At 41.4% G+C, this 19,290-nt stretch overlaps 2 protein-coding genes across 2 annotated transcripts in view; both read left to right on the top strand.

The window, feature by feature from the left end:
- Positions 1-19,290, top strand: part of LOC124158899 — a 106,845-nt gene that overhangs the window by 1,857 nt on the left and 85,698 nt on the right. The gene's annotated exons all lie outside the window — the stretch shown is intronic.
- Positions 17,323-19,248, top strand: LOC124159692 (uncharacterized protein K02A2.6-like). The gene has a single exon (XM_046535602.1). It carries the CDS (start codon positions 17,323-17,325, stop codon positions 19,246-19,248), a length of 1,926 nt encoding a protein of 641 aa, XP_046391558.1.

The raw sequence follows: 19,290 nt of genomic DNA, 5'->3' as shown, positions 1-19,290 counted from the left end.
TACAGAGGCATCATTCCCCCTGTGATTATTTCTGTGGTAAACACAGAAAAAGGGACACTTACAAAATGTTTCTCAGACGTTTCGGTGGGGTGACCCACAACTCTCAAAGAGTGAGACGGAACTGTTGAATGTTGATGTCTTCTGCGGAGGTGGGGGTGTGCTGTCACTCAACGCAGATTTTATCGGCTTTACCAAAGTCGCCTCTCGCAGCGCGACGACGACTGAGCGATCCGAATATCACTGGAAAGTGAGATATAATTAGAGATATTAATTCCCAAAAGCGGGATGGTGTAATTAATCGAATTCATAACTTTTCAATGATATTTCTCGCGAGTGCAAACACACCACTGCAAACAATAGTCATAAATTGATCGCACTACGCACATCGCCGCCCTGTGGACATTTTTGAATACATATTAAAGAGCGAGTGAATTAGCAGCATAAATCAAGTTTTTATTGGGTGGACTGGAATCCGCCCTTACGATTACTGATTTTCAATTACTTAAGAGAGAAATTGAAAAAAAATGTATTGCATTGTGTTCCCTTATGTCGGTTACAAGGTATATTAACCCGTACGAGTTAATGTCTAAATGCATGAACGCGTGAATTAACACGAAATTGCGCTGCGTGGCTATGCAACTTGTACCAACGCATGGACAGAAAATAGAACCTGTGCTAATTTGGTTCATGCATTCGTATATGTTCCATTCCAGTCTGCCAAAATCGTAAATGCATTCACGCATTAACTCGTGCGTGTTATTGTACCTTGTGAACAGGCCTTTGGGTGCGACTTCACACAACTGTACCAGCCCCATGGAGATAAATTAATTATTACGTATTTTATCTTCGTATAACATCTATTGCAGATAAGTTTAAAACTCGATTCCCATTTTCCAAATTACAGGTGGCAACGAGAGTCCACAATAGTTGGTCGAAAAGGTCCTCCCTCCGATTGGATGAAACCAAAAATGGAAGATGGATACTAGATTTCAATGTCTTCTGCGGTGACTTGAGCCGTACCTCAAGCAGTGAAAGGAATCATAACTTTCGTATGAGTTCTGTTTGGAAACCTCTGCTCCCATATTATTTCCACCATCACACTGGCCCTAAAGCCAACTTCATTCATCATAGGTGATACCGACTGACCTCCGCAATGGACGACTTCCTCACGATCTACAGGCATAATTACATGTGGCCGGCGACTGGAAGGAGACAGAAAAATTATCTCTTCTGAAATTTGTGGAGAAAGCCTCAATTATGTTTTATCGCGATGGAAGAACATGATACGGCTTCTCCAGTAAGCTTCTTCACAGTGATGAAGAATCTGAGTTTTTCCCAGTGACAGACGGGAATGAATTCTTCTCGGGTTTTAAATCGGGTTAGGGTCTGCATGTTGTAGGCCGACGTTTCGTTGGGAGACTTTACCAACATCTTCAGGGCTGACGCTACCGATATCAGTATTGGTCCGCTATATACAGGGTGGAGAAAATTTGTGTCACGATATTTTAACCCTGGATAGCTGATGCTAGTAGGAGCAAAAATTACTATAGATGTTTAAGCCGAAAACGCACAATTTTTAGACTACCTATAGAAACTGAGCCAAACGCTCCGACTGGCCGCGGGTTTGCCCTGTTTCCGGTTCCTCTGGACGACTCATGACTTCGAATGCTAAGCCTGCCGGAGATCGAGATGTATCTAACTCATCCGGCAACAGGTAAAACTCGAGGCCAAACTATGGTTGCAATCCGTTGCAGCCGTATGGAAACGCATAGTGGACAGACAAACTGACATCCTTTCCTTTTTCCAGCTCCTCTTCCTAGTTCATCCCTCCCAACACGGTTTTATCATCCCCTCTCCGCTCATTAGTTCCTCCATCCAAACCCTCTGTCTCCCAAGTACCTCATATAGACATATTGATAGCTAAGTTCCAACAACACGTATCTCAAAAATAGAAAATTTCCAGGAGCAAAAAACTATTAATTTTTTCTAATTTTACGCTAAAATTAAAGACCAAAAATCCATAAAACGGAAAAGAAAGCACACACTTGCCAAAGAGAGTTGTTTTTTTTGCTTGAATTTTATTTTTTAATGTCATTACACTTTGTTTAAGGTACCTGTGTGAGACCGGCCAAATTTTGAAATGCGTGTTGCTAGAACTTAACCATCGATGTATAATTCTTTTTCCTCGCTCACCATGCGCAGCACTTCATCGTTCCTCTTTCCCTCCTTCCACTTCGCCTTCCCAGTTCATCGCCTTACCCACATCTCGAACGCCTCCTGTCTTCTCTCGTTCTCCTTCCCAAGTGTCCATGTTTCCGCTCCATAAAGCGCTACCCTCTAGAGCAGAGTCCTCTCTATCTTTTTTGTTATATTCTTGCATAGCAATCTTTTCATAAGCTCCTTCCTCTACATGAACGCATTCTTTGCAAGCATAATTATATTCCTGATGCCCTTACTGTTGTGAAATTTTCTTTCCTCTGTTTTTTCTCGTCCTCCTTCCTAAGTGTCCATGTTTCCGCTCCATAGCGCGTTACCCTCCAGATCAGACACTTCTCTATCCTTTTCGTTTAACTCCTACGTAGCAACCTTTTAATAAGCTCCTTCATGTACATGAACGCCTTCTTTTCGAGCATAATTATCTTCTTGATGTCCTTGGTGCTGTGTCATTTTCTTTCCTCTGGTTTTTCTCGTCCTCCTTCCTCAACCTCTACCGTAAAGCGTTATTATCCAAGTAAGACGCTTCATCAGTCTTTACTTGAAGAATAGAGAGGTGAAAAATAAATGGAGCCGTCGACGAACCCGGGAACGTAATTTAACCAGTACTAGAAATACAAAGGCCTTTATCAATTTAAACGAAGGATAAGTACACAAAAATGGACATTCCCCAGGCGTTGATCGACCGATTTTATCATTCAGTGCTGGAGTGAAGGCAATGGAAGTTTTCGGGAATGCCATCAGCTGAGTGAGGTTGGTCATTCACTCGGCACATTTACTAATTGAATCACGATGTAAGGATCCTGGTTTATATTCACAGCATTAATGAAAACCGGTCACGAAAGTGCGCAGAGAGAATGCGCAGTCTAAAAGTTTCCTTTGACATGAAACAAGACAGCCCTCATGGTATAAGTGACCTAATTTGACAATTCTTTTATTATTTCTTCAAATCAGTCTCTTATTTGATTTGAAATTACATTTATATGAATGGAACGGATTAAAGCCGACTTTTGGACACAGATTAAGACTAGCGCTAGGGAGTACCTAATCGTGTAAAGGAAACAGAGTTACAATTGAAGTTTAGATTGAGGGTAATTTCACAAGTTATTGATACATTTTCTGAAATCAAGTACAATAATAGCTGTCTCTCATATATCTGTTATCCACTCATTGTTTTTGGAAGTCAACGATACTTTCTGTACACTTAAACAGCTTCGTTAGCGAGCTAAAATTTTTATGAGGAAGTTATCCGCAATTAATATACAATGAATTTACTCGACTAGGTTATTTTTCAAAATGTTTTTAGGAAAATAACTTTAAGAGCACAGTCTTCCTTTCAAAATTGTAAATTTTACTGGTTAACCGAATTGACGGAATGTAAGAGTAGACATAAAAAATTAATAATTGACGCTTTTTTACCAAATTTCTACGTTTTCATAAATTCAGAGAGCTGAGTGTATGAAGTGAGTTGTGCAAGTATTGCGTGCTAATAACCACTGGAGGATATCATTGAATCATAACCCAGAAATTAGGCACTATCACTCGTAACTACAAGATGAAAAAAATTGTATTGTAATTGTACAAAACTCACTGAAACTTTTGAAACGGTACTTATCCTATCTATACTCGATAGTACAGAGAGGACGAAGGGAGCTGAAGACTGTTATCTAAAAATGGCCATTCAACCATCTTCTGAGTGCATCAAGTATGACGATGACATACCTCGTCATCGAAACATCGGTTCAATTCAAATATATCATGTTTAAAATGAAAAAACTTTTTAAGTTCAGTAAAAATAGTAAGTAATATGGAATAGTAAAAAAGGTAACTGTATGGACCAGAACACCCCTCTTAAGTAGTACTCTTTCGCGATCATAGGATTTTCATATTTGAGTGAAGCTAAAATGATTGGAAACAGGCAGTTTAGAAGTGTATTACTCTAAGCGAGACACAGCGAGCATTAACCAACGTCCGGATAGTTTAATTAGAGACGTTTATTATTACAAACTATAAAAAGTGTAGTAATGTGGGTAAGCTTGGGCCTAAACAAACCGTAACATACGGCAGTCTTTAATTCATCAATAACCGTATGAAGTGTCAACGTTGACGTTATAATGTTACACTCGCCAAAAACATGTAGATATGTGGGAAAATATAAATCAATAAAAACGCATTCCTTGAAATCATGAAAATTTCGGGGCGGCTAAATGGCTCGTAAAATAATCTCTAGGATCCATTGGCGTACCCAGCGAGGGGCAGCTGCCCTCCCATTTCCCCCCCTTAGAAGCGAAAATCGCAGATGTCTTTAAGGAAAACATTATTTTCTTCAAGCAAATAATTTTCAAAACTAATAAAGAGCTGGTAGAGTTCCCTTAAAATGTTGGTTTCAATCACCTTTTCGATGCTTAAATCTTACCGATAACTTACTGAACAACCATGGATTGCCCTCCCCCCCCCCCCAGTTTTGATCCTGGGTACGCCAATGCTAGGATCTTGAAATTTTGGTACTCGTTTGAAAGAAAAATTTTCAATTGATTACAAGGGATATTCGGCAGTTAATCGGCTAAAATTTAAGAAGACTTACTTTTTCCTTTTTAAGTGCTAATGTAGCTTTTAGATGAGGTACGGCGGAGACAGAATGTATGGATGGAGCGAATCCTTAGCGGGTAGGGGATGTTGAAAATGGTGTTAGAGGGTAGAATGTTAGGCAATTGAGGGAGGGGAAGGAAGAGAATAGGATTTTTAGACAGATTAAAAGGGAGCAGTACTTAAAGTGAATTGAAGAAAGCAGTGCTGGAAGCATTGGAAGGCTCCCAGATTACTTCTTTAGTACTCCATGGATACCTACATTAATCGGTAGAATACTGTAATAATAATAAAAGGTCATAATCCGTGTATCCTAAACGTAGAAAATAAAACACGCATTCTCTTGAAATGCCAAATGAAAACAAATCCAATATGTAAGATACTATAGGGTAAGTCGGGGCCGGAACAAGGTATTTTGTCATGGAGGCAAAGATCAGTTTGCCACTTCGGCTTACACTGATCCGCCCCCACCCTTTGAGTAGCCTGGATAGCTCGGTGGTCTGAGCATCTGTCCGGAAAGCAAAAGGTCCGTCCGTGGTTCGATTCCCGGTCGAGGTGAAATTTTTCCATGTGTTTCCGACTTTCATTCCATCTCCACGCCACGCTGTGTCATCGCCCTGTGTTTATTTATTCGTCTCTTTGTTTCTATTTATAATTATGTTTGCGTGTACATATATAATTGACTTTTTCTCCGAAATCGGCCGCCCGGTGCAAGTGCCCTGTCCTACTGTCGGCGTCAAAATGATGCGCCGCTGCACTTTGCAAATTTATGTCTGGCCTTAAGTGCATGCTGTAGTAATGAACAATACGTCATTTTAAAGACAATATTACTCTAAATTCGGATTTTTTTGTTTTACGAAAAGTTCAAAAAAATATAGACACGCCGGAGCAATAAATAACTCCGCGCACCGTAACATTAGCCGTTTTGTCAACTTCATGAACTTCGTAATCCAACTTTGAAAAAGGAAAAGTATTACGTGGTCCGTCAACTTTGTAAAGGAAAAGTATTCATCTTCCACAATAAGTTGCAAGCATTTAGTTAAATAAATAAAAGATAAAGCTAATGTAAATAAAATGGCTTTGGCGTATTTTTAGAACGCATAATTTTTTTAAATTAACTAATATGTTTAAACATTGTCTAGTTGTTTCGGGCCGCAGGTAAGTGCACCCTTTAAATGACCCTCATGCAGAATTCTGGAGAGAGCGACGTGCGTGTCGTCCGCACGAAGGTAAAAAAAGATGAAAGTGTATATTTTAGATGCTTTTTCTCATTTATGGGACACAGAAAATTAATAATGGACGCTTTTTTTCAAAAATTTTTACGTTTTCATTAATTACGGACAGCTGTGTGCATGAAATTAGACATGCAAGTATTGCGTGTTCTGAGCCACAGGACGAGGCAATGAATCATAAACCAGAGCCATGAATTTTAAGACCCCCGAGTCACCTCTGACCTATTTTCATATGACTCTTGTGACGGTGCATTAGCACCAAAAAGATTCACAGCACACGACAGTTGAGAGGTTAGCGGTTATGGAGGAGGGTGCCATGGGTAGAGGTCATGCGTCACATCTCCATGACCATCAAGTTCTGCGTTACACAAGCTGAAAAATTACGCCTTAACGTCGAAACGCGTCTTACCCAATAAAAATCTGTTGAAATTTAAAAGGTTTGTGCACCTTCATTCAGCATACATTTTCGCCACTTAAAAACCGAATCGATCGATTTGATAGGGTGGTTTCCTTTTATTTTTTTTACCTAAATCGAAAGATTATTACCCCTGGAGCACGTATTTCACGCTTTTAGATTTTTAAATGACGATGTTTATTTTTCGCGATTAAATGAAAAGTGAAAATTTTCAAGCGCGCGAAAACGCGACGCCTGAGTATGAATGCTGGGAAAAGCCCATGCGACGTCTGGCTTCTGCTGTGTGAGGCCACCTGGTTGCGGAGCTAGGAACGCCACTACGATGCAGGCTGCTTGCTTCCGAGCATGGCGGTAGCATAGAGTACTCTGCTAGCATGTAGCGCTGGGCTTAAATTAGGATTATTAATACCCTATCAAACGACGGAAACTTTCCGACCATGGGCAATTTTAATAGGTGATTATTAAAAGATGTTTCCCTGAGCTCTGTGCCTCATGCATGCATTGGTAATCTCAGACGATGTAAAACTCTCGACTACTCGCATAGCATCTAGAACCCTATGACGTCACGTGGATTGGCATCGCATGGGCGTCAATCTGGCCTTTTTCAAATGAGGTTAAAATTGACCGTTAACATTCGTCTAAACTGGGATTCCTAAAACCAACTTCCGACTCGGACTACCGACGTTAGGCCCTCCATTTCTGCAGACTATTCTATGGAAAATGTAATGTAATTGAGAAGAGCAACCGAAGGTACATATTTTATATTTCATAGATTTTCACATGGTTATGGCCTAGGCCGATTTAAGCGGCATGCAAAGTATGTGGCTCCGTAGGGTGCCAAACAAAAAGCGACGCCTAAGCGCTCAGTGCATGCTCAGTGCTAATAAATCAAGGATACTAAAGGTTGAGGGTTTATTTACTCCACTACCTACTAGGGTTTATTTATTACTTGAAAGTCTACTTGCGTTGAATTAAAGCTTACCTATGCTGATATTTGAGTCTCAAACCCTATTCCTAAATTATTTGTATTCATTTTAAAATGTCACCAGAGAGAATCCCAACTACCTCGCAGGTCTTTTTTGAGAGGGGGGGATGGAGTGCTTGCACGAGATGAATGTCTTGAACCGGACCTGGTTAGGGAGCTTCCATTGATATGTGGCGACTTTGGCGAATTTCGGACCCTCCCCGACCCCCATAGCGAGATATAGTTCGACTCCCCCTCTATTCTTGCCTTGGATTGTTCAAAATGCGAATTTTCAGTGAAAATACGGTAATCTATGCTTCATTGGGTTGGATTTATATAAAAAACAATTTCTTTTAATTGCTATTATTATAGTATTCTACCGATTAAGGTTGGTTTCTATGGATTTCTAAAGAAGTGATCTGGGATGCTCACTTTCCTCCCAGCACTGCCTTCTTCAATTCACTGTAAGGCCTACTCCCTTTCAATCCATCTAAAAATCCTATTCTTTTCCTTCCCCTCCCTCGTTTCCCTTACATTCTACCCTCTAACACCATTTTCAACATTCCCTCCCCGATAAGTACTCCTCCCATCCCTACCTTCTGTCTCCTCTGTACCTCATCTAAAAGCTGCCTCGCCAACCATATCCAGGACTTCGTCGTTCCTTTTCCTATCCGTCCATTTCACCTTCTCCATTCTTCTCCATACCCACTTCTCGAATGCCTTCTCTTCGATCTTCTCTCGTCTTCTTTCCTCATTATCCGCACCGTAGGGAGCTACACTCCAGATCAAACTCTTCACTGACCTTTCCTATAAACTCTTACATAACGAGCCTCTCAGAAGATCCGTCCTGTTCATGAACGCCTCCTTTGCCAGTGCAATTCGCTTCCTTGTGTCCTTACTACTGTGTCCGTTACAATTTCTTTAATTAATTTTATTGAAGATTAGTAAATGCAAGCATATAAGACTACTAAGATCGCAATTGCTGTTTCTTGCGAAAAAAAATTATGTGACACTTGCCAGAACCCCCTCTCCCTCAAGTGAGCCTGGGTGAGAATTGGCTTGACCCCTCACCCCCTGAGCACCTCACGTAATTAATGAATGCACCCTTATCGCTGAAACCAACCAATTATTTGAGGGTTCCTTCTTTTCTCGGTCGGACCTGCTTGAAGGCCAAGACCTCCACCGGACCCGGCGTCCTCTCGCGCAGCCATGGAGACGTGGGAGAAGGCGGAGGGCGTTTGCTCGGCGGCTTGGACGGGCGACCACGAGGCTGAGGTGGGCTCGGAGTGGCTGCGGCAGGCGGAGGAGCTGAGCCGGTATCCGAGGCGCAAGGACTGCGAAGGGGCCTGCACCTCCCGAGAGAGGGAACGCATTGCCGACGCCAAACTGATGGCGCTCATGATCCAGGCCAGTCAAATAATACACAGTAAGGGGCGGTCTGGCCAGGTCGGCCGGTCGGCAACTGCCGAGGGCCACAACGCCCGCGACTATTGTGAAGCATGCATAAAAGGTGTGAAAAAAAGACTCAGATTAGTTGAACCAAAGTTTTTTTGAGAGTATAAAATTCCACGTCTTCATTAGTTGCTTTATTTACTACATACTTAGTATAAAAAGATGATATAAAAAATAAAGGTATCGGAGGATAAAAAAACCGATGCTTTTTTGAAAGGTTCATTCGAAAAGATTGTTTTCGAGGATTTTAAGATTTCGGCGCAGTTTTAAGGAAAATATTCCCTAAATACATAATAGAACCATCAAGAGAGTACCCTGGATCAAAACTACGGGGGTGGGAGTCATGGATGTTCAAGTTGAAGGTGAGATTTAAGCATAGAAAAGATGAATGCTTCAACATTTTAAGGAAACAGCAACAGCTTTATAAGTTTTAAAAATTATTTGCTTAAAAAAATATTATTTTCCTTAAAGATATTTGCGATTTTTGCTTCTAGAGAGGGCAGCTGCCCCCTCCTGCACCTCGCTGGGTACGCCCATGAGAACCATGAGACATATGTAATTCTATAATATGTGAATTTCTCACTTTTTATAATATTTTTTCTGATGAAATTACTATTTTTTTTATTATATCTGGCTTTTAAGACCCCGAATAGCGTCAAAATCAAATTCCGGGGATGCAACTTCCTAAAATTTTCCAGTGGGTGGGGAAGGGGACCAAGAACCAATCAATGTAGATGACGTCCCCCATTCTCCAGGCGCTAAGGAAACCGTTTTCTGGCGTTAGTCATGGCTGTTACCAGCATATCAGAGGTTATGCTGGCAAATTCATCCAGGATTTTGGTACTCAAAGCTTGCAGAGTCCTTGGACTGTACGCACAAACATGAGATATCAAAAAAATCCCATAGAAAAAATCAAAAGGGGCCAAATCAGGAGAGAGGGGCGGCCACTTCAAATCGACCCTAGTTGAGATGAAGCACTCGGGGAAGTGTTCCTTTGAAACAGCCATCTATGCTTTTGAAGAGTATTACGCCGACTGAACGACGCACAGTGGGGTGAAATCGAAAAAAAGCTGGCCAATAATCATATCTTCCATATTTTTATAAGCAGCTCGATGAAATATTTCCAACTATTTTTGTTTTCGCTGTATAAACATGAATCTAATGACATTTGCCGAAAATTTGACCTCGGGAGTTTTTTTTAACAAATTCGCGGAGACTGAACAAATCCAAAAATCGACTATTCGGACCGCTTCAGTATAGGTAGAGCCATTCATTGAAAATAATATTTAGCAGTTAAAAAAGTAAGGAGTTTATCATTAAATTTACTTATTTTAATATGGGAAAAGATTTTTGACATTATCTTATGTTAAATTGACAGACGTCTCCTTGTTCAAAAAATTACTAACAATTTGAAATGAAATTATTGTAGTATTTTGGTCACTGATCTATTTGTCCAAATTTAAAAATGAAAAAAATCATTTTCGGCCAGCTTTTTTCGATTTCAGCCCACTCTGCGACGAATGATAGCGACTAAATTTTGCAGAAACAAAACTTTAAAGTCACGCCTCTCGAAAGAGATCACAAGCGCTACGCTACTACATCAACCGACAGAATGGCGCCCAGTTTAAAAAAGGAAGTTCTGTTGCCGCACCCTTTATTTAAGAGGATGCCTGTTTGTCTGTCCGCTATGGGTTTCCATAAGGCTGCACGGATTGAAAGTGAGGGCATAGGTGCATCCGATGCTCGCGAACCCCGTAGTGCTACTTTCGATTGGGTCCGACGAGTCCTTTGGATCGTTTTCTTATTACCGAACCCCGCAAGTGCGCTCAGTCACCGAGAGACACTGTGTCCTCACTTTCAATCCGTGCAGCCTTATGGAAACGAATAGCGGATAGACAGAGAGAATGAGGGCTCAAGGGGAGCCCTTCGAGGATACAACACAACGGGGTCGGGAACCTAGCTAGTGGCTTATACGCCCGATCACTCGGGGAGGGGGAGGAGGGGAAGGGAAAAGTAAAAAGGAGCCGCCGCGATAGGAGCCCGACGACGCCTCTGGGAGAGTAAAGGTGCGGAAGGGACGGGAGAGGGAAAAACACCCCAACGCTATAAAAGCGAAGAGGGCCCTACTAATTAGCGAAACCAGGCAAAGCCATTAATATGCCGGCGATTTTAGAGGATTTTCCTATGAGGAAGAAAAATCCATCGATCAAATCACAGCGGATAGACAAACAGACATCTTTTAATAAAGGGAGCGACAACAGAACTTCCTTTTTTAAACTGGGCGCCATTCTCTCGGTGGTCGTGGCTCAGCGCCATCTAGCAACCATTCTCCGCCCTCTGCTTACATTCCCACCTTCCGACAACATCCTCATTCACTTTGCCATGTTTGTACATCTTTGTGCGACAAGGGCGTACCCAGGATCATAACTAGGGGGGTCAAGCCATTGTGTAGGTTTGTTTTTAACGAATGGCGCCAATATTTTGAGAATGAAGAGAACGAAAGCTTTTGAAAACTCAGAGGTGCTTATTCGTGGATAAAGCACCTCTGAGTTTAGCAAGAACATTACTGAGAGTGAAAGGAGGTTACTGACAGCATCAGAGAGTGCGTGTAACAAACTGGTGACTCACGGCCTATACAATACTGTATTGCAAAATCTCACCGATAGTTTTATACTCCCCCTCATTTCGGGCCCAGCTATCCCATCATCAATTAAAGTTTACGTCACTTTGATTAGTTATCTCAGCAATTCCTTACAATAACCTCACTGGATCAACAGAAAAACAATCAAGGGCGTACCCAGGATCAAATGCTAGCCATGGTTATTCAAGTAGTAGGTAACATTTAAGCATGGAAAAGATGAATGAAATCAACATTTTAAGGAAACTGTGACAGCTCTTTATTAGTTTTTTTAAATTATTTGCTTGAAAAAATATTATTTTCCTATAGAAATTTACGATTTTTGCTTCCTCCTGCCCCTCGCTGGGTACGCCCATGAAAACAATCCTTTATTTGGTTAGTTACTGCAGTTATTTCAAATTCGATTATGATTTGCGTGTTTCCTAACCAATATCATAATAGGGGAAAGGTCGTTTGATACCCCTGCTCTTAGATAACAAGCGGTATTAATCGGCCCATATTTTGGGGAGGAGTCTTCTAGGTTGCCTTATACGCTTGGCGTGCCATTAGTGCTGAGAATGACCATCCAAAGAACCTTGTCTTGGGGAACTCTGTAATGAAGTTGATGACTATGTTGTGAATTCACTTTGTGGAAGTTATGCATAGCAATAATAAAAGGCACAGTGTACTTTCCACATTGCTTTTAATACTCGGCAAACCTGTTTCAACTTACTCTACGTCATTATCAAGCACAACTTCTATGCAAACTACACTGCACAATGAAACCACAAATATTGAAGCTTTAAAGTCAGATAACACCATAACTATAACATATTGTCTCTTTACCGAACAATATGGACTCACTGGTCGATGGAAATAACTTATGATTTTGCTGCAATTGCGTCTTTTATTTCGAGGCAAAAGCTTTGATGAAAGACATAGCAAGCGGCTGGGAAAAACCGCATCATTAGCATGGATTCAGATTGGCAACTTTTTCTGGGCATCGTGATTCGCCCCAAGGAAGAAGTGACAAAACGACGCACCGCAAAGCCCACTGCACTAAAGCAACCGAGAACGGACCAAGCAGCCTCCTAAAAATATCCGCAAACGGCAGTATGTACACATTATTATTAGTGTTGCCGCGAGACGAGACGAGACGAGACTTTCGCCAGTCTCGTCTCAGTCTCGTTTCCTGACCTCTGGTATCGTCTCGAGTCTTGTCTCGTGAACCCTAGTCTCGTCTCGGTCTCGAGTCTCGGACGAGACTCTCGTCTCGTCTCGTTTCCCCCACACTAAATTTAGCGTCGTTTCCATGCGTAAGCGTGCTGAATCGCTTAATCGATAGTCTTAAAAATAGGAGAGCCATTAATATAAATTGCAAGCACATATTTATCCGGACACCAATTGCATCAAACTGGTGCTAAAATCATTGATTTTATTGATAATCAATGAATAAAATAATAACATAAAACGAAAAATGTCTAAAAATGGAATGTAGACATAATCCTAATCGATCACCGAAAAAAATTCAAAAAATTATATTATCTTAAACATTGTTTGAACTTGAATATTATTAATACGTACTTACAATTTTCAGCGCCGTTTACTTTTGCCTGCTCCCTGTATGCCGTGTCTAGTAGTTCAAAAGTCTGTGGGGTTTCTCAAAACACAGGTTCCTGGGCAGTTTTACATCTGTATCTTGTCTCGTATCTCTTTATGTTTATGTCACTCACTGCACACTTTCTTCTTTCAACCCTATATGTTTCAATTTATGGGTTTTGTTGAACAAAATATGCCGTCTGGTCGATCGAGCACATTCCGTATCGATATTCTAGAACCGTCCTTTGTGCTGTTCTAAATTCTGTCCTGCTATAATTTTGTTCACTAAGATTCAAATATTCACTAATGGGCGAAAGGTTATAGTGAAAGCGCATTTTTTTGGAATTTTCTTTGTAAATTTTAAAGAAACTATGCCACGTAGCGGTTTGTCTCAGTCACTATAATTGTAATTATTTCATCATCGAAAAATAACTCCAATTCCAAGGATCCTTTTTACACGAATAGGCGATATTTCTTTTCAACTAAATCACACGCAAAGGTTAGAGGCGCGTCTTCACGGCCGATCTCTTCCCAATTATTTTCTTGAAATTTCACGGAAAAATTAGATGCTATAAATCTTCGAACCTGGACTCAAGGGAGTATCCAATTGTAATTTACGAAATCGTATCAGAACATTCTGCACTCTTTTATTCCAGAAAGTCAAGCACACTGTGATCGCACCACTCACGACAGCTAGAAGGCATGGTCAACTAAGAAGGGGTTCAGATACGGAAGGGGCCCAAGGCCGAAAAAAATAAAACCACCAAAGCAAACGCAAGCGCGAAAAAAACTCCAACCCTCAGCTTCCAACGTCATAAATAAGATACCAGATGCTGGCAGGTCTTCGAGGTTCCGAGAACTATTGAGTGACAATGCCTGGACGGTCCAAGCCTTCACTATCATTGCCACGATGAAAGAGAAAGGAAAAGATGAGACAGAAGATGAGATGATAATGAACCACAGAGGAAGGCATTCAGCGTCCCCACATTGAACATACAATCGCTAAGAAAGCACATAAATCGGAGCGTAAGTGGTAGATTATCTTCCATGGGCGTCCACCAGTCGCCGCTCCTAGAGGAAGCATCCTGGCATCAGCTGGAAAAAATATTCTAAAAAAGTCGACCACACAAACAGAGGCAATTAAGAGGCACAGAACGAAATCAGACAGATATGTCTCACATATATACTCACTGAAAGTACATATATGGAAGATTAAGAGATAGGAATACCTAATGAAACTTTCAAACTCATACAGTGTGTCTTTCACGCTTAGGAACGACCACGCAAGGGAACGACCACGGGAATTTAAAGTCACGCTTGAGGGGTTAAATAGCAATAATAGTACTCCCTCGTTTGTACCGGCGAAAAAATACCTGTATACTGGTACATTCATAATTTATAAAATTTGTTAATAAGTTGAAAATAAACGTTCGTATTAATCTATTAAAATTATCCGGTGTTTCCGAAAATTAGATTATTATACAGGACAATTACACTGAATAAGTCATTCACAGGCATTTATACGAAAACCCAACGGAAAACTTCATCAGAGGCTCAATTATTGAATTGTTGATCGGTGATAACGATATAGTTGTCAAAGGCAACGTCATACAAACGATTTCGGGGCATACGTTTTAATTTTTGGTGTTTTCCTAGCGAATGATAAATTTGAAGATCTCTCAGACAAGAAAAAGACACTGTCAGCAGAACGTCTTCTTATTCAAACACCCGACGGTGGCAATCCGACACAAACTTTGGCTACTTATACAACAACCACTCACTTGGTGCCCGAGAAAGCTTTTGTCATTTTAATTTCTGCTGTATTTATGTGTGTAAAAATATTTTTACACTTGTCTCATGTAAAGACATAGTAGTTTTTACATTTCTAGAATCGGAATTAGTTATGCCTAAAATACTGCGATCGAATAAAATTAGATGTGTAGGTCACATTTCTATTTAGGTTAGAAAAATATATATACATTGTACGGTTCAATAACATTGATTTTCTTGCCGTCTGTGGCTAAAAAAATCTTTTATGGCCATAGTGATTAAGAGTCAAGCATGTTGCCATAGTCAAAACACGTAATAATTTTGAACAGGATATTTGGCTGAAATTCCCGTAAAATTACTTTGCAAGTCATATTTAATTCGAATATTTTCATTTATAATTGATACTATATTTATCCCTGTACATCGCGGCGCGGCCAACAGCAGCCTCCTGCCCCCCGCCACAGGCTTTTCCCGGCAAGTGTGGCATAACTGTGTACGACACATTTTTCCACCGCCAATTTTAAAAATTTATTAAAATTGTAAAAAATTTAAGTACGACTTTCTCTCCATAAGTCCTTACAATATGCAATACATTGAAATAATTATTAGCTAACAGCCGCGCTAGCCACATTGTTTTGCAATTACATGCGGATCAAATGTTTCCGGACATGGCCTTAGAGATGGGACTACAATAGGGTAATGAGATAGCAATACACGAAGATACTAATACCACCTCGAAATACCCTCTACCAATTATGAACCGATTCGAATTTTTTCTCCCAGAAAAGATAAAATGCTGAGGCACGACTTTCATTTTCTCCGAGTATCTTCAAATGAGTGAGATGAAAAATTGAGGATACCATGACTCTTCAGCTTACTGAGATTTTAGTGCCGATGACAGCACCACAGACTTCATAGTTAAGAAAAAAATGAAGTTGGCAGGATCTCAGAGGAGTTCAGCTTGAATAACTATATATGAATTTTAATGAATATAATTATAAACACGTTTATGTCTCTCATGAAATTCACTAATTGTAAAAATTTTAGAATTTTAATATATTTTTCTTACTCAATGCATAACTTGGAGTTAGCACGGCGTGTGAAAACCTTTCACCAATGGAGTTGAAGCGATCGAAATAGAGGTAATTTAGAATTCCTCTCAGCTGCAATAAAAATTATATTGTCGTTGCCATTTTAGGAAAAATTTAGAAATGAAGGGCGCAGTAATATGTATTACTGAAGTAATATTAACGTGAATTTTCTGATGGATTGCTAAAAAAAACGGTAGAAAGAAAAAGGAAACAGCAATTTGCGAAAGTCATACACGATTTCTGGCGTTCTCGTAACGATCTATTATGTTGTACAGTATTGCTTACCGACGCGGAATAAGTCTCGTCATGCGTCCTAATTTTATATTTGTATAATGCAGTCTTTTGTTTACGATACTTCGATGCTTTCACAAGTGCAGAATGAAGAAAGACCTTGGAACCCTGAAGAAATCAAGAGGAAATAAATGCAGGAAATACCCAAAGCAAAAGATACCGAGCGAGGGGCTGACCACCCAACGTAACACATTTTTGTAACACAATGCTGTGGCTCTCGAAAGTTTAGCTAGAACTTTTTTACATTAAAATAAGGCTCCAATTTTCCAAATTAATTATCCCAGGAAACAAGGAAAAGTAGTCAGCCATTAACACTCCCTTACTTGGCTCATGCATTCAGAAATTGGTTTTTCAGCAAATATTCTAGTTTATAATTTGATCATCTATCGAAAAGTTATTATTCAGCTGTATTTAAAATATAATGCTTAAGAATAACGTAAAATGTGTTTCGTCCTAACTGAAGGATATAGTTTTAAGCATAAACCTATAAACCTATAGGCATAAAACTATACCAAATATCAATTGAGGACGTCCATCTAAATTTCGAGACTTTCGAGAGTCTCGTGGAAGTGGTATCGTCTCGTCTCGTCAAAAGGTGGTCTCGTCTCGAGTCTCGTCTCGAATTCTACCCTACGGTCTCGTCTCGAGTCTCGTCTCGAAAACGAGACGAGACTCGAGACGAGACGAGAAAGTCTCGAGTCTCGCGGCAACACTAATTATTATCAAAGGTTAAACAAACATACACACTGAAATCAGAGCTTATCTCGCTAAACTTGATGTGAGGGAACTATTTTGAAGGCCCGCCATGATCCACCAATATCGATTATATCGAACCGGGTGGATCGGAGACCTTGAGGGGATGGGGGTACCCGGGGAGTGAGAGTCGAGCACATGGTGAAGATGGACGGAAACGGGACTGTGCTGGAAAGTGTTTTAAATCCGTGAAGGCCGTGTACACTCCTAGCCATCAATAAACGTCTCTGTCCCGTTTGTACTTGTTTTATTGTGCCGCAAAGTTACTACAAATCTGGCGACGAGGAAAACATTGGCAGACAAGTATAAGTGTTTTCGTGAATTCGCGCGCCACCGAAATGATCGGCCACGTTACCGAATTCAACCCCGCGAAGGAAGAGTTTGGGGCCTATGTTGAAAGACTAGAGCAGTTTTTCATTGTGAACGATATCGGGGAGGAAAAAAAAGTGCCACTATTTATTACGCTGATCGGGTCAGACACGTACGCGGTGTTGAAAAGCTTACTCGACCCGGTCAAACCTGTGAGTAAATCCCTCTCGGTACTAATATCTACGCTCTCAGAACACTTTAGCCCAAAAAGACTGGTGATTGCTGAGCGCGTAAGGTTCTACAAGAGGAATCAATTGCCAAACGATCCCCTCTCATCGTACATCGTGGAGCTGAGGAGGTTGGCATCAACGTGTGAGTTTAAAACTTTTCTGGATGAGGCGCTTAGAGATAGGCTCATATGTGGATTGTCGTCCGAGCTAGTGCAACGAAGGCTCATTATGGAACCACAGCTGACTTTCGAGAGAGCTTGCTCCCTAGGACAAGAGTTGGTGCAGGCGGAAAGCCAGGCAGCGTTGTTGCGCCCTGCAATCACGGGCGCCTCTGCGCTTAATGAGGGCATTTGTAAGCTGGACCATGGTCCAAATTCGGGAAGGAGCCGACCACCAAGATCAGGCGGACCACGGACCATACCCCGCTGCTGGCGCTGCGGCCGAGCACACAGCCCTGATACATGTGCGGTGCGGACTTGGGAATGTCGCCGTTGCGGGAAGAGGGGCCACATCGCCAAACAGTGCAGACCAGGAGGACACGCACAAATTCATGAGGTCGAGGGCGTCGTCAACCTGGATGAAGAAGCAGCAGCAGCCGCCAGCGTGCACCCCGAGTATGAACGGTGCCATGGTATACATTCGGCTGGTGAAGTGGGTGAGTTTTTGGGCCCAGAGGTTTGTAAATGCACTCTTGACGTGGAGGGAACTGAAATAACTTTCGAAATCGATAGCGGAGCATCTGTAACAGTCATGGGCGTAAAGCAATTTGAACGGCTCCTCCGGGGATTAACGCTAAGGAGGTGTGCATTAAGACTGAAGTCAGCTTCGGGATCTGCACTGGGTATCAAGGGTCAGACGATTGTTTCCGTCAAACGTATCTCTGATAATAAGGGGACTGAAAACCGGGTCCAGTTAACGTTAATAGTTATTGATTCAGACCTAAGATTCCCACTTTTAGGCAGGGCATGGCTAGATGTATTAAAGCCAAATTGGAAAAACCTCTTGTCAATCAATCAATTGGATGCGTCGGCTTCCAAACTGGCAGTCTGCTACCCAAATGTATTTGATGGCAACAGGCAGGCAAAGATTAACTATTTTAAGGCACACATAGTTTTGAAGCCCAATGCGACCCCAATTTTTCTAAAAGCGTATGATGTGCCTTTTAAAATTAGGGATCGGGTAAAGCAGGAATTAGATAAGCTGGTAGAATGTGGGATCTTTGAGCCTGTAAGACACTCTGAATGGGCAAGCCCCCTAGTTGTTGTCCCAAAGAAAAATGGGGAACTCCGACTGTGCATCGGTTACAAGAGTACCATTAACACTGTGATCGAAAGGGATCAGTACCCACTCCCACGATTGGATGACATACTAAGTGGGCTCTCAGGGGGGAGAGTGTTTGTAACTCTTGACCTCAGCAGGGCATTTATGCAGCTCCCACTATCGGAAGAGTGTAAGGGGGCATTGGTGGTGAACACTATATTTGGTCTGTATAGGGTTCATAGATTACCATATGGGGTTTCAAGTGACCCCGCGCCCTTTTGGTGCCCATCCCCCTGTCCTGAACCAGATCCCACACCCACTCCAAATTTGAGCAGGTCAGGAGAACTACCAGACGAGCAACCGAACCGGGCAAATGAGACTTCCCTATTGCAAGCCCAGCAGCCAACCCTGGTGTACAGGAGGAGTGGGAGACAACGAAAGCCACTGGAGCGACTGAATTTGTGAAGTTCAATAGTGCTCCAGAGAGAACAAAAAAAAAAGAAAAGT

Source organism: Ischnura elegans, chromosome 5 (assembly GCF_921293095.1).
Source record: "Ischnura elegans chromosome 5, ioIscEleg1.1, whole genome shotgun sequence".
In the NCBI taxonomy this organism is placed as follows: domain Eukaryota; kingdom Metazoa; phylum Arthropoda; class Insecta; order Odonata; family Coenagrionidae; genus Ischnura; species Ischnura elegans.
Note: the sequence above shows the minus strand (reverse complement) of the source record. Positions and strands in the feature narration are given on the sequence as shown.